Source organism: Lepidothrix coronata, unplaced genomic scaffold, assembly GCF_001604755.1.
Source record: "Lepidothrix coronata isolate B3197 unplaced genomic scaffold, Lepidothrix_coronata-1.0 Scaffold17, whole genome shotgun sequence".
NCBI lineage: Eukaryota > Metazoa > Chordata > Aves > Passeriformes > Pipridae > Lepidothrix > Lepidothrix coronata.
Window position 1 is genome coordinate 4,399,257 of NW_016690197.1, and position 17,115 is coordinate 4,416,371.

A 17,115-nucleotide genomic window follows, 5' to 3' on the forward strand; every position below is an offset into this window, starting at 1 on the left:
TGCCACCTGAAAAGGTTGCTGCCCCACCTGGCTCCAGCCTCTCATCTCTCTCTGCTTCCCCCATGTTTGCCTGTACTCTGATCTGCCATCTGCACCTCCTGTAACCACTCCCCAACCTCTTCAGCGTAGCAGGGAGAGGGAGCTACCACCAAAACGGCTTAAACCAGCAGAGATGAAACATCGTGGGGCCGTTTGCATGAACCAGGGGTGTGGATTTCCCATAGAGCTGAGCCAATTTGGCAGCTGGCTGTTCTGCCCTCTAGCCTCAGGCTCCAGCCGTCTTCCATCAGGGATAAGAGATCCTCAGGCACTGCCACGGGTACCCTCACTCTCCTGTGGCCCTGCAGAGGAACAGCTCAGGGAGCCAGTCAAACAGAACAGAAGCCATACCAGCAAAACCTCTTCTGCCAGTACAGGTCCCTGAGCAAGCTTAGGGTGGGAATTGCTGGAGAACAGGAGCACGACTACTGACTGCACTGGTTCAGCTGTTTCTGCAAACCAGGAGACCCGATGGACATCAGGCTGGGGTGGACCACCTGCTCCACACAGCAGAGCTGCAAAACCTGCCAGCCACCACTGCCAGGCCACTCCAGGCTCCCAGACTGCAGGACATCAGTCAACAAGCCTTGTCCTAGGCTATAAAGAGGTAGTAATAGTGGATGGCCCTTGAAAGGATTTGGGGCAATTATTTTCCCCAGTGTTCACCTACTCAAATGTGTTTTAATTAGAAAACGTTTTTCTCTCCTCACATTTCAGAATGTCAGACACTAAACAACATGGATTAAAAATGTTTCCAGAGTGATCCCGGTGGCAGCATTAAATTCATACTTGGTGGAATGAATTCAAACCGTTGTAAATTCCCCTTAAGCCTAGAGGAAGGGAAAAACAAATGCTTATTCATTAAAATTAATGCCATTTGATATCTACATCAGGGGACTTCTGTAGGAAAGTGACTGGAAGAACTGTTGAAGGTGTCTTTCAACAGATGTAACAGCAAACAGAATGAGTTACTCAAAACAACGTGCAAGCATCCTTGACAACAACTTCAGCAAATCACAAAAGGCAGCTTTCAGTGATCCACACTGTTTGCAAAAAAAAACAAAGGACAATCTCAACATTTGTACAAAAATTTAATGAGAGAGCAGAGCCACTGCTACATTAGAAATCAGAAAATGTTAATGCACTCAGATGTGGAAATTAACTCTTTAAAAAAGTCCATGTGTTCTGAAACGACCTCACATTTGTAACCCTTGTCTGTCCGTCTCTCAAGCTGCCTATTCAATGATGTAGCTCTCATAGATTGCATGTGAATGTGACATCCTTAGAGTAGGAGATATATGTGACATTTCACAAAATATGTTATGGTATGCCCCAAAATATGAGTATTTAACACAGACAACAAGAGCACGAAAACCATGGTGTAGATGGGCATGATAAAATCCCTGCAATAACTGGTGAAACAACTGTATACACAGTAAAACTTAAGTACTTATGAAACCAAATATTTAAGATAATTGAAAATAAATTATTGTGCATGCAAGTAGGAAACAGGAAGAAAAGCACAGGACTGAGAAGGGTTTTAGAATATACTGAGAGAAGAGCACATGATTTACCAGCTTTCCCAGTATCGTATCAATTAACAACGGAAAGACTGCACCCTGTACAGACTGCTAGGGTAATGAGTTGAAAAAAAAAAAGCATATATTCCCAAAAAAAGTAATTATTGGCAGAAATCAAACACTGACACTGGCCTTTTGTAGGACATGACTGACCAGCACTTTTCAAGATTACCCCCTCATGCAAGCCCTAAAGGAAAAGGACTACAACATGAAAAGATACAGAGACTCACAACCTCACCTTCAGCAACACACTGATAAAAAGCCATGTCAGGAAGAATTAGTAAGATGGGAGGAATAGCTATATTTTAAAAAAAAATTTTGAAAAGTTTTAATATATCACACAGTGCACTCATAGATGGAGAGTCTCACTTGACAAGCTTTTTTTGAAAACAAACAAACAAACAAATAACAACAGATGTGATAGCTAGCTAATGGATAAACTTAATAGAAATTCAGAAGAAAGAGAGACTGTGCCTGGTAAACAGAATGTTTCATCCTCCACACAGTTTTTCCGGATGAAAATCAGACAGTTTATTCAACATTTAGTAAGATTAATGATCCCTTCCCATACAAGAAAATAAACCAGTAAGTCCAGTGAACATGCTTTGATGTGAAAGCCACTTTTGCGCGAGGAACTGCTTAGAACACTTAGAACAAAAGACAGCCATGAGTAAAGATAAAAGGAACATGAAAAGAAATGTTAACACCCAACCAGTTGGCTACAAATCACTGTTTTGGAAGAAGGTAACCTTTCCTGATGTTCTAAAATGGGGACTGCATACCAGTTTAGTACTAAGCAGAAAAGTTATCCATGCTCAGTCTGGAATGGAACAATTATCTTCCTGTTTTCCAAGCCAGTGCACATTATGTTGACATTCATCAGCTAAGAAAAGGAGAACCAGAATTAAATGCTCCAGTTAAATTGAACATGTGAGCAGCAGAAAGACCCTCAAGTCTGTTTTCTGCTTTTACTATATAGAGGAGCAATGGCAATACATCATCATCAAATACTGCTACTTGATCAGAGCCCTGTAACAGATTATTGCTGTAAAATACTGGAAAAATGGCTACTTAATACTACACCAATAGCATTGCTAACTTCTCTTGGCTCAAAATCCTACAGCTAATGACTAGATGTACGAGAAACCATGCTATTTATTTGCACAGACATATAAAGTCAAGGAACTACTTGCAATAGATATATCAGAAGTGCAGAATGAATGTGAAAGATTTAGAAGTTGACACATGACAGAAAATCAATGGTTTACCAAGATGGAGGGGTCTGAGTGTGTTCATTCCCACCACAAAATTACTGAACATCAGTGCTTCTGGAAGCAACATTTCATCCATAAGATCAAACAGGGCAGTGAACAGCACCAGTTGGGGAAAACATAAATTTCCAAAGTCATGTCTCCTCAGAAGAGCATGTCATCAAAATGCTAAAAGCAACAGCACTATTACCACCAAATACGTGTTTGCTTTTGGTTTTGCTTTTTTTTGAAGAATGCAAGAGAGTTGCAGGTAGCACTTATTCAGAATATGACCATCCAAGACTCAATAATACACCAAAAAAAGGCTTTTCCTACCAGCTGATTTTGGAGTGAATTTGTCCCTGTTGGCTGCACATACTGCCAGTAGCCTGTATCCAAGGTCCAAGTCAAATCCTTGCTGAGCTGCCACTCGACTAACCACCTGCAGAGGGAAAGAGAGAAAGCTTCATTAGGGGTTACTTGAGTTCTTTGCAAGGTTACATCAACCTGCTTATCAGCACTAATGTTAGACAACAGAATCTGCTGCAAGAGCCACAGTACAAACATGGTATGAGGCACTGCTGTCCAGTAGTTTCCAAAGCAAGCACAGCAAACTGAACACAGGAGTATTCTGATGATCCAGTTATTTGACCACTCTCCAGAAGAAAGGCCTGGTACTTCTGTGAAAGTTGGAGAGACAAAGCCAGAAGAAATAACACAAGAGCAATGTATGTAAAGATTGTACAGAATACATTTTACTGTACTTGAGACTTGAGGATGAGAAAGCCCTTGGTCTCTGTCTCTGTTTTACAGTTCCTGGCCCTCTTCTCAAGGGCAGTGCCCAGGTCCTTTAGGTCAAAATGCCCTCTCCACACTGATGGATAGTGTTCTCCCACGCCCTGATCAGTGCCACAGTTGCTGCATTTCAACAATACCATATTGGGAAGCACATTTACTACAGTTTTAGAATAAATAGGCCCGTAAAAGAAGCATTTGCCAAACACATTAAATTATGGAAAGACGATTTTGTTGTTGTTGTTGACTGATCTAGAAGAACTGGTAAAACTAGGCAAATCAAAGACTGGAGTTAAGGATGAAAAGCAGTCAACTATTTCTCCAAGCCAGCAACTCAGCTATCGGCCAAGAACGTATCCTCATGAAAATCTGCACAGTACAAACACAATACCACAGTTCTTCTGCCAAATGATGCTGAAGTTACACACAGCTAAGCTTTTCTATTGCCTTCCAGTGGCACAGGATGACTTCAGACTCAGAGGCACAGATAAAACAGATTATTCTTAACATTGCCATTATTTCTTTGCATTGAAAAAACAGTCAAGGAACTGCACAAGAAACAGAACACCATTTCCTTGTGTGAAGCAAAAGAAAGCTCCTATCCTTAACAGTTTACAATACAAGAAAATATCCTTTTGCCACCCCTATCTTCATCTGAAAGCCTCTTTCTTAATTAATGACACTGCAACTATCTGTGTCCAGAACTGGATCCCAGCAAAAAGCCACAGTATAGCACAGAGTGAAGAATTAACATATGTGATAATCTACAAACCTTATTCTGAACTTCTTCCAATATGTACTTTTCTAATTTACAATTAAGAACCAAATATTTCTTAAAAAAGGATTAGCATGAAATGAAGTTCCAAGGTAGATTTTTTTTGTTGTTTCTCTTGCTCCTATTACTTTAGAAATTATACATTCAAAAGACTCTACCAGGTGGGAGTGTCCCCTCCCTAAATTTAACCCTCTCAACCTTAAAACTGAGTAGAGAGTTTCAGGGAAAAGAAATGAGAATTGAGGATAATCAGTAAAATAATGCAAAACCCTAGAACACACCTATTGTTTTATCTCATTTCTTTACAATTACAACTTCATGTTTCAGCTAGAAAAAATAAAAAAAAAGGTATAAGAAATAATGTAATTATTTTTGAGAAAACAAAAAAATAGTTCCAACTTGGCAGATCAGCCTTTAATCCTTTACACCCAAAAGTCTGGCTGTTGTTAATATCATGGCGAAGACTGTGGGTCCAAACTTGCAAAAATAAGATTAAAAACAACCCAAAACAACAAGTGTTCACAAGAAAAAAAAAATGAGAGCAGAACAAGATATCTCATGTTTCATGCTAAATTAGCAACAGGAGTGAAGACTGGTGGGCTGCCATAAAATCTGGAAGACACTTACATAACTTGGAAATGTAACTGTTCCCCTTTCCTATTTCCAATATCACTGTATTTCAGCTACCAACAAGTAGATATTAGGGGAGGCATGAGCAGACAGCAGATAAAAAGCTCTTCTAAAAAACCATCTTGTAAAAGGCTCCTGAGAACAATGTCTCATTAGTGTGCAAACATTAATTAAACTCCTTTAGCCATCATCTACTGTACCATCACAGAGGAACAAGTTTCAGAGTGCCAATCAGGTCTGTAAAACAACAGAGAAAAGGCCATCCCATTTTCTGTTTTTAAAAAGCACATAATCACTAAACTATTTCTTTTGAAACTGGACAGGAATGAGGGCAGATACACCTGATAATCAGTGTGTACAGTAACTTAAGAAATGCATTGCCTGTTTATATGCTTGATTCATTTTAAAACATGAAGCTACAAATACTGAGACCCTCCTGGCCAGAGGCCAAATCACCACTTTCAACTGACATCTTGCTAATTATGGAAAAAATTCTACTAGGTAACTCAGGAACTACAGAGAACTGTAGAAACCACAAAAGCCAATATCTGCTTGCAATGTCTTCACTGAATAGGCTGCAAAGCCTTGGTCAGTCTGAGTCCTAACCACAGGCTGAGGCCTTTTACACTCCACTTCTCATGAGTTTCCTTAATTTCCCGCACCTGAGGAAGCAGTGCTGTGCGACTCAGTGTGGCAGAAAGCAGAGCTTTTGGGTGCCAGGGTGCACAGCCCAGGGCTGAGTGCACTGATGGCCATGGCACGGCCTGTGAACACCCACCTCAGAGAGGGTGCAGCTGGACTCCAGCAAGCACTGCAGAAGACTAAGTATGAAAAGGTAGAATCTGAACTTGTGAGTATACAGAAGTCATCCAGTCAAACTATTGCTCCACTTTTTCAAGCAAAGTGCGAGGCAAAACAAATTGCAAAATCATTTTAGCCAAAAAAAAGGTAAAAAAAAAATAAATCTAAATTTGAAAGAAAGTGCTTCCACTGACAAACTGCAAAAAAATCCCTTCTTCCTCTCGAAAGAACAACAAAACCCACAGATGGAAAGCAGACATTTCTAATAAAATTTCCATTTTGCCAAGAGTCATTTTCCACCTAAATTTTTCTTCTATGCACTCTGTGGAAAGGCTCTGTAAAATGAACTGGTGGATCCATGCTCAAGAGGGCTTTCTCTGGTCCCTTCTCCCTCAGCTCTTGGCTTTTGCACACCATTCCTCAGCAATCTCCTTGGTCAACATGAATAGGGCAGTATACGTTTATTTCCAGTTTCTTTACAACCTTACAAATTCTTGCATTAACCATAATGAAAGTTTAAAGCTTTTCTTTCAATTGTGACAGCTAAAGACTTCCTTTTATTTCAACATTAAAGTTAATGGAATAGATCATATATCCCTCCAAGGATGCTGTTCCAGGTTGTCCACCACTGAAGTCAGACACTGCTCACTTGGTACTTTACTTGTAAGGCTTTCCTCCAGTGAACCTGTATGCAAGGGACCTCCTGGCCTTTTAAATAAACACTGAGAATTCTCAGAAACAAGACGACAAATGCGTCATAGGTGCCTGATCCAGAAAACACAAAGAACTAGCTACAAGACATTTGGTAAGTTTAATATATTCAGGTCAGCAGACCCTGATGAAATTTACCTTAGAGGGCCTCAAAGGAGCTAGCCTGGGCAAACTTTGTAACTGCTAATGATTATCTTCAGAAATTCATTCAAGACAGAGACCTTGAGGGCACATCACATCTCTGGTTTTAAGACAGTAAAAGGTGAATTTCAGAAAGTACAGGTATCCAAACAGATAAAAACGATATTATTAAACAAATATTAGGTGAGTAATACAGAACATCATCATGAATCTATCCACACTGTGAAGTTTCCTTCTTTGACAAGTTAACATATCTTAACTCTAATATGCCTTTTGACATTGCCCTATATAACACTGCTGTAACAAAGGAACACAGCCCAGATGACAGCAGTATAAATTTTATTCAGATTATTAATTAATAGTCCTCAGTCAATTCATAACTTGTCCTGGTTACAGGTAAGGTCTATGTATTCAGTCCTGACTTGGACAATGAAGCAGAGTAAACTGCAAAACCTCTAAATGGTTTTTCAGGCAGAAAAGTCTGCAAACACTTAAGAGGACACGGTAAGAATTCAAAATAATACTTATAAACTGGAAAAATGTTCCGAAAACCAGACCAAAGACATATATGAAATACTATAGATAGGAAAGAAAAATCAAACATCCAAATAGAAAATTAGGAGCAGATATTCATCTGGTCAGTGTACATGTGACTTAGGATAACACTGGGAAAATGCCCGAGGTATTAAGGATCATCAAGCACCAGAACGAGCTACCTATCAATCCCTGGATTTTGGAAGGTAAGGGGATTTACAGCAGACCAGACAGTAACTATATCGCATTCCAGCTTGGAGAAAAAGAGTAGACAGGCTCCCTTAGGTCCATCCCAAGCCAAACCTGACACCTGCTGCTGACTGGAGCCATGCAGCTCAGTCTGAATCCTGTCCCAGGAATCCCACCACATTTGAAACCTCCTGTGATTTTGATCTTACTCAGGTAATGGTGCTGATCAGATGGAATCAAGGCAACACAGTTTCAACAATCCATTAAACATAACAGCTAAGTGATGTGGTACCACTTGCAAACATATTAAGTCCTTCTCTAACTGCAAATTCAAATTGAGCACACCAGCAAAAATTCAGACAAAATGCAGCTGGGACCACGTGTTCAACCATGACTTCATTCTGCAATGCTGTAAGCATGTATCTTTGTCGACCTAAGCACACCTAACATAAAATTCCATTGAAAAGTAGTGCATTAAAAAAAAAAACAAAACAGACATAGTTGCCAGTACCACAATCATAAACTGAGGTCATCATTCTTTATCATGACTGAGAGAGGTGCTTGGCCAGCCCAAGGTTCAACACTTAATATTTCTCTATGCTATATTACAATAACATTTCAGACAGTTAGATCTTAGAAAAGCTAGCCTATTCCCTAAACACACTTGTAACACCTAGCTTTTATTTAAACTCAGATATGGCACTGGTAACTATTTCAACCTATGTCTTTAAAGGAACATATACCTTATTTGCAAACAAACATTACTATAACACCAACTGCCAATAAGAAAAACAGATCACCCCAGACCTCTGAAATCTTTAATCTGAATAATTCAGATAAACAGCATTTATAAAGGAGACATTCCATTCACTGCCTGTGACACAGCTCTGCTGAGCTCCAGATGTCTGAACTCTCAGGGTCATTGACAGCGAGAAGAAAATGATGAGAGTGAGGTTTTAATTACACGAAAAGCAAATAAATTCAGCTACCAACATATTTTCTTTCTGCTGAATTTACCTGCAATATTTCTCCCTTCTCTTTTTCACCATGGTAAGCTCCATTCCTGGTCCTGCTTGTCATCACACTACAAAGTACTAGAACAATGTACCTCTCAACCTAACAGGTCTGTTAATCAAGAGAGCTATACGACTGCTTATTTCTAAACTCCCTTTCCCATTATGTTGCACTTTCAATGAATCTCTTAACTAGCAGCAGTCAAGAGCACCCCCCCCTGCTGGCATCAGAATGAATTTTACGAATTCAATTTGCTGGTTGCTCAAAACTAAAAATGCCAGCTGATTGCTAGTTCAGACAACTCCGTGTTCAGCCACTTGTGCACACTTGAAATTATCTGAATGCAGTTTGAAGACTACAGCAGAAATTTTGTAATTAGAATTCTGCAATGTAGATGGTAATTTTTCCCCCTCAGTAACACACAAAGATCAGATAAACAGGAGGCAAATTGAGGAATTTTGCAACATGAAGAGCGATCTGCCTCAAACAGAAAAAAAAAAAAGGGGGTGGGAAAAGGAGGAAGAAATCTGTGATCTGAAGTCCTGATCTGATGAGACTCTTACACTCCAGTTGCAGAAGGGCTGCCTCAACAATACAGTCAAAGCAAGTCAGGGAAGTTATATATCATTAAGTAGTTTCTTGCCTTTGATGCTTGAAAACAGACATTAAGTAGGTTCTGAAAACGTAAGAGACTTTATGGAGGCCTTGTATTCAAACTATGGTTTTCTTAAAATCTATTTCCCACCCCATTAGTTGGATAAGAATCATATTTTCAAAATAAAATAAACCAGTATGCCTGCCATGTACTTCTTGACACTTCCTGCAACAGTGACATAAATCATGCAGAATAAGGGTATCTCCTCCTCCTTTACATCCTCTTCCCCTCCTCTGCATGTCTCTAGCAACCATAAACATCAAAGAGAAGGTCACTATACGCAACCCTCTCCATCTGAAATTTTTCCCAGAGGAAAAGAGGGAGGGATTGCGCTTTAATTAAGCCAGCTGATCACTGGGTCACTGCAATACTGTTGCCACCTGAGTCCTGGCACACTTTGAACAATGATTTGCATGAAGCATACAGTGGCCACAGGAAGAAAATGATAAGGGAATTCCAAAAGCATTTTACTTTGGATAGCAGCACATCTCAAACAAATATTTTAAGGCTGTAAAATAATCCATTGCTTGACTAACAAAATTAAGGTAAAAGGGCTTTAGACCACCATGAGGTCATAGGACAACGAACAATACTGAGTGAGCTATTTGGTAGCACTATGAGCTGCTCTGAAGCAGAGTGTTCTGTGCCTGCTGGTTGTACTCTGATGGTACAGCACGTACACAGCCCTGGCGTGCTGTGATGCACTGGAAACACAAAGCCGTGTGCTTGACAGATGCATGGAGAGGATGACGGAAACAGAATTTCTTCCACGTGAACTTTCTGCTCTGGAGGCCTTGGATACAAAGACTAAATGCAATATTTCCAGGGCTCTTGTGGGCACTGCAACCTCCCATTTCCTGGGTAGAGAGATGCTGAACCAACTCTTCCATCTGTAATTACACATGTTCAGATCTCAATCTGATTTGAAATCTGATTTTTTGAATGTCACATGTTGATTTTTCATTACATACTTTTCTGCATTAAACAGAATGAACCCAGGCAAGTGTGAAGTCAATGCAGCAGCAGACACCTTGTGAACATATTAGCATTAGCTCGACTTGTTGCTTTTGCAGTCTGAGGCATCCTGTTGTGGAAGCTTTACATTACTCAAAGATGCCATTCTTGTATTTTTTTACTTTTTTTAGTATATATGTATTTTTAAAATCAATTATCTTTTCCACAACGTATCAGACAAGCTAAAATAGATTTCTGTATCATGAAAACTGAACAAATATCTTTTTTCCCTTAAAATGATCTAAAAAAATCTCAAGTCTCAATTCTAGGATTTCCTAAAGAGAAATGCAATTCGAAAGATTATTGTACCAGGTATCAGTATCACTAAAACATGAAATTATAGCAGTTTATCACAGATGATTGTTATTTCAGCAACTCTCATCAGCAGTACAGAGATCTAGTAAGAAGTACAAGCAGCACAACAAATTTAAGTGTAATTCATAACCCTTAAACAGAGTACAGCTAGGACTACAGCTTTGTGTGTTATTTTTTTAATTTAAAAAGAAATATTTCTCTCACAAACACAGGTGGAGTTTCACACATTTGATGATTGAGGTAGACTTAACATCTGGAGAGGAAAATCTAGAACATTTAAGATGGGGGGAGGCTTTTTTAATAACTATTTCAACACAGTTTTTTGTGGACAAACTGGGGTAGGAAGTGCCATCTTTTGGATGCAAAGAGAGACACAGATCCTAACCACAGTGGTCAGAGACCACAACTTTCACTAGAGAAACTCTGTTACATGCAGTGCTTTGACCAGGAGTCAGCTCAGGTAAACACACCTCGCATACCTGAATTCCTCCCACTGTCCAAAACTGTTGTAGTGCTGGATTTTAATTTCTTAGACTAAGCCCCTAGGTACAGTTACAGAGGAACTGCACAGAGCTCTGCTTCTCTCACCCTTTTATTTCTTTGTTGGACACACTGAAGAGCCCTAAAGAACAATAAACTCGGTGCCTTGTAACGCTAAAGCACAGGAAGAGAACAAGGCAGTGCCTTTACTGTCGTTCACTGAAGACAAGTCTGTAAATCTGTCCATTCTGCTCTCAGCTGTCCCCTCATTTCCATTTCTGCTGCAGCACCAACACAAATGTTAGCCAATGCCTCCAGGAAGATCATTTACATGTTAAACTGCTTCGCAAGAGCAGACCCATGGGACGAGACTAGAGTGGACCTGAGAAGAGGCAGAAACAGATGAAACAACCTTGTCCAACCGAAATAGGTTTATTTTTTTTCAACTGCTGTGTATAACTGAACCTGTTTCTTTCAGGAGACCATAAGGTAATGCCATATACAGTACATTTTTAGAGAATGATAGCCTTAAATTTATCAAGACTATCAGCCTTGCCATAATGTAATCTAGTGCTAGAATCAGAAATTGTTAATGAAAACACAGCTATATCTGGTTTGTGGAAAATGGAGGCTGTTTTAATTAGCTCGCCATAACACTATGCAAGAAGTAATATTACATACCAAAGAGCACCATATCCATTGCAGTTTCAATAATTTATAGAATCAATGATTTCAATTATAATTTAGTTTCTGGCCTACAGACTGTTGTATTTGATTTGAAAATAACTACTGTTGAAAAATAACACCTAGTTTTTCTTGGCCAGTCAGAAGAGCTTTTATTGTCTCTGAGAAAGATCATAATTCATTTGCATGACTTCAGTAACAGCTGTTTAAGGGAACCTTTCTGTAGCTTGTAGCTTGCAAGGAACGAAACAGATTCAAAGCTTACCACTCTATCCTTGACTTTTTATTTATCTGTTGAAATGTGTTTTCTTTATAAACTTTTATTACGCACTCACTTTGGTGATTTCCTGTAATGGGTAAGTACAAAAAGTTAAGCTCTAGAATTGGTGTCTGCTAGAACTGTTTGAACATAATGACAATGCATATGCAGTCACAGACGTTTTGGCCAAAAGTGGGCTCAGCTTTTAGGGCTTAGTTCATGGAAAAATATTTTCCTTTTATAGCACAAGCCATTGGCTCACCTGTGTACCCTAAACCTTTTCTCTTTGATTGCACTGCAAATTACTGAGAATTACTCCAGTTTTATTTGTAGGCCTTGACAGCATTAGCCTAATTTCCTTATCATAAACAGAAATTATTTCACCTCTAAAACAGCAATCATTTAAAGGATCCTATATAACAAACACAAAGTATTTAACTAGTTAAATGAAGTTTACATACCTTAGCTGCTGTAACAAATCCTGAGTTTGTTCTTGAGATAAGAAAAATCACTCCTGTTATGCTGCATACAACATCACTGGAGCCCATAGTAGCAAGTGTAGCTCCAGTAATATCAAGCTATCTACTGCTAATAGCCAGTATGTTTACTGTGCACATATTATTCTAAAAGAGAAAAAAAATGACCAAGGAAAACCAAACACTAGACACATACTGTTGTTCAACACTTCCTGTTTAGCTAATGCATGAAACTTTCAAGTCATCGAGATTTCCCTAAGTGCTGGCATTTAAGAAAACCTTCTATAACAGCCTATATATATATATGTGTGTGTGTGTGTGTGTGTGTGTGTATTATCAAATCCAGCAATTCCATAAATGAAGGTGGAAGCTTTTCTGCTAATGCCCAGGCAGAATATTCCTAAGATCAAACTTCTGCATCTATCCAGGGTGTGTAAGATGCAGGCAACAGGAATAAAAACATACAGGTGTTATTAAGTGAACCAGACATTACTTACAGTCCCGACACCAAGATGTTGGGTAAACAGAACAACTTTTAGGAACCAGCTCTTAAAGCATAATTTCGAGACTGTGAGCATATTTTTCTTTTATTAATAGGATTAAATTGAACTGGTTAATTTTTTGCAAAAGACTACAGATAAGACTTAAATGATGCAAAGAGTTGTTATACCAGAGGTACCATTTAATTGGTTATTCATAAGAAAACAGATCGGTTTTGATGCTCTGTCATTACACCTGATGCATTTGAACTTTCCAGTGTGTGAATGGATAGCCTGAACATTTCTGAGAGAGCTTGTCCTTCTGCAGTCACGACATATTAATATGTTTCAATTTGGATTAGTATATATTGTGTTATCCACTCATAGGACATGATGATTTCATATCCCTTGATGGTTCCAGGACAGTTTAGCATACCACTTTTTCCCTGGTCAGAGAGTTAACAGAACAGAATGTCATAAAAAATAAAAAAAAATATTCTGAATACTACAGAAGGGAAGCCTTATAAGCAAGCAAGAATTTTTAGTATTTGTAGAATTTCCAAATTAAATGCCTTTTGAAACCACCCAGCTCAAATGTTGTAGTGATTGGAGAGATTACTTGCTTTAAAAAGTATATCCAAATATATGGAATTGTTAAGGGAATTTGGTTTTGAAGCTCATTTTAAAGACTGGCAAAATAAAACAATAATCCTGTTTCAGTGGTTGAACACACTTTCATACTGATTTTTAATTTTTCTTTTAGCATAATCCTCACAAAGAAGGACACTGATAAACCTATTCAGCATTAAAGAAAACTTGTACCTGGTAGTATAGGACAGGCATCTAAGCAAGCTGTTAAAGTTACTCATGATATTCCAGTATTTCAGCTGTCTTTTACTTATTTGCAACTTTCTTAATAATTTCTCTGGAAACAGGCTGGAGTTCTATCATGTTTGTTAAATAAAATACATAAACCCATTTTCCTGTAAGAGAACAACAAGCCTGAAAATATACCTTACAGAAAGAAATTACATACGTGCAAACTCAGATAGAAAGAATTCTTGTTAGGAGTAAAATGAAAATAAAATAAAACAAAGGAGACTTTGCCCACCGCACTGCTATTCTATTAGAAGATACAGGAAGTACCAACTTCTTGGAGTACAACCACGCAGTTAAGCCTGTTTGAAGGGAAGCAGGAAGAGGGATGTCCATAGTGAGAAATTAAAGAATATATTCCCTAGAGGAATTTTGAAATTAAGAACAAGAAACATACTCATCACAGTTTATATGCGTTCTGCAAATCCCATGTATTTATCTAAAACAGAACAAGCCACCTAGTTAAGTTCCTGTGTTATTTCCTTGTCAGGAATATAATGAGATTACAAAATGTGATAAAGATGCTGCTGCCAGTCAGTCCTACACTGCAGATAGTTCTCTCCCACAACAAGCTTGGGAAAGGGGGACACACCACCCTGTTCATATTTCAGGGAGAACTATGAAGCAAAGCAATACATGAGGTTCAAATATTAACGGTATTTAGATAGTAAGATTTTTTTCTTTCCTTCTTGTCAGAAGAAAGATAGTATTTTCATTTCAATACACTGTAAACAAGGTATTGTCTGTTTTACCTCACTAGTTTTCATGGAGCTTTTCCTGCTCACTTTCTGTACACTCTGTGAACAGAGTGAATCACTGGCAGTCAGACCTTATTTTGACCCTGCACTTGGGCAGGGCTGCAGATCTGCTTACGTAGAAAGAAAAGGTTGAAACAGCAAGGAAGTTGCAGGTCAGATTTACACTGTTCTAGCAGGGGGCTGCAGAAAAATACTGTGCACAGGATGCCTAATTATACTTGAGGTGAATGTCTCCTTTCCCAAATACTACCCTGAAAAATGCTAGCAAAATTTTTAAAAAGTGTAAATAAAATATAGGTATGGTCATATCGGATATTATGATCTTTTCCTCATAATTGATGTTACAGATAACTTTTACTTCAAACAGAATTGTTAAATATCTTATCTTTGAAAAATATTAACATTTTAACTTTATTTCATTCGTTCTCTGACTGGCAGAATGATATGCACCTCCTTATATCACTGCATTTATTCTGAATTTTTTGACATAGAAATCTGAGGGATGCTATACACCGGAGCACATTAAGATGGAGCCATTCCTTAACATTTGGATTTCTGGCAACTAAGTCTCAGTCTTAGTGTCTGCTTTACATATATCAGCTATGTAGTGCATGAAAATAATCCACACACTTCTTCCCTCCAAAAAATATGATGATGGTTGCTTCATTAATCATTTTAGAATTTCGCTTTCCTTTGTGACTATTTATTTATATCAACTTGTTTGGCAAATTGCAGTGAGGCTTTTGAACACTCCTGCTCCAGTCACAATTTAATTCTTCTAAAGTCTTGACTCCATGTAACAATTTTGGACTGCTGCTGCTGGGTGTGCGGGAAATAAAATTTTCAAAACAAAAAATGCTGTTGTGTGCACACAAATACGTATTTTAATGCATTATAATGAAGTTGCTTTAGGAACTACAGTGGTCTTAATAAAAACTGAATGTAAAGAAAAGCACTGAAATCAATAAAACTGTTGGAATTAGTATGTCAGGATTAGACCTGCGGTCAATATACGTAACAAAGTAAGCTGAACAGGCATGTCAGTAACGCCGTTTAGCTGAAAGCACAGCTTACTTAGAATATAAGACAAGTTCTTCAGTCCTACCAAAAATGCCAAAGGAAAATAAATACCTGAAAAGTCCATTAACTTCATAAGAACATGGCTCACTTAGCAATTTCTAACTATGAAATAAATGTTGTATGTGCATAACAAGTAACCTAGCCTGTGCATTTTTAAGTAATCTAACTAAAAAGGTTTATTCCTTTTATGCTTTAGCTTCTTGTTACTGCATCGTGCTTCCTGTTAAGCGATGGAGTCAAATAAACCGTTGTTAGGGTCCGGCTTCATTTGTTTAGGGTAAAATGAAAAAAAATCCCACAAAACACAGACTCTGAAAATCAAGTTCCCTCGGCCACGACAGATTGCACACAGTATAAACCACAACCAGAACGGGAACCACCATCACAGTGGAGTGGACATACCGTCAAACAACCCATCAGGCTCTGCTCAAACGGCCTCTGGAAGGCTCTGGGGTCTCCGCACCAGTCCAGGAGCTCTGTTGCTGCATTATGGAAGTTTGCCGGGTTCTGTAAGTGCTGGAAAGGGAAGACAAAGCAACGCGGTAAATAACACACACAAGGGCTCCCATGTTCCTTCCTACATCACATTATTGCAAAGGTTGGAAAATAGGAACACCGTGTAATTTGAAAGCAAGACTTTAAATTGCACTGTGAATGCGGAAAATCCTACTTCATTCTTGTTAACACAGTCTTCTGACATGAACTCATTAATTAGAGGCAAGCTGTAGCTGAAATACCAGAGCTCCCCAAATTCTTTCCTCCATAGCACCACCTCTCCTACCTGCAAATCATAATGGATTCTACTTGGAAATCAAAACTGTCCAAGCCCAAACTGAGCAAAATTTCAGTCTTATGATCAGTGTCTTTGCTGTGGGCTAACACCCCACTGTGGGAAAATGCCAGCACAGCCATACCTTCCAATAGTCAACAATTCAATCTTTGCTGCCTGTTGATGAGGCAAATATGACAGTGACAGGGAAAAGCACATTTACTATACTGATCCCTTCTAGGAGCTTTGGTTTCAGTTCCTTGCAACATATCATCATGAGCAATTTGGCTGATCAACTTCAGGATGATGAAAAATGGAGGATTATTTCTTAACTAAAGTGTGGTGGGATACTGCCAAGACTTGAAGTGTTTTCACATGCATGGAAGGCACATAGAAATTTCAGAGTGGAACCCTACCCTTCCTGAAGAGGGTGGCAGGATTTTGAGAGAGAAAAAAAAATCTAGTTTTGTTCTAAAATTTGAGTGGGCAAAGGAATTTTTTTAACTGTCACATTAATCTCTGCCTTTGTACTGAACAACCTGTAGTCCTGGTTTTAGAGGCATTTAGTAAACTTACCTGATACCATTATTCCCACTGTTATCCCTCACTGTCTACATTACCAAAGTATTCCAACATTTTAGCAGGAGCAGAGGGAGGGCACAGGGAAGAAGGAATTCAATTTACATCAGTTATATTGCTACTAAATTCTCCAGTTCTGGTGACGCTAGACATTTCAGTGAAAACTCCAGAAACAAGAAGAAAAGAGAATATTTATGAATTGTTGGTATCTTTTTAAATAGTAGTTTTATAA

General features: G+C 38.6%; 1 protein-coding gene across 1 annotated transcript in view; it reads right to left on the reverse strand.

The window, feature by feature from the left end:
- The window catches only part of ZMIZ1 (zinc finger MIZ-type containing 1), a 349,956-nt gene that overhangs the window by 126,029 nt on the left and 206,812 nt on the right, over positions 1-17,115 (reverse strand). The window contains exons 5-6 of the mRNA XM_017806863.1: positions 15,938-16,051; positions 3,206-3,311 (exon numbers count right to left, since the gene is read on the reverse strand). Of these exons, the coding sequence (XP_017662352.1) occupies positions 3,206-3,311; positions 15,938-16,051 (220 nt within the window). The remainder of the gene's footprint in view (positions 1-3,205; positions 3,312-15,937; positions 16,052-17,115) is intronic.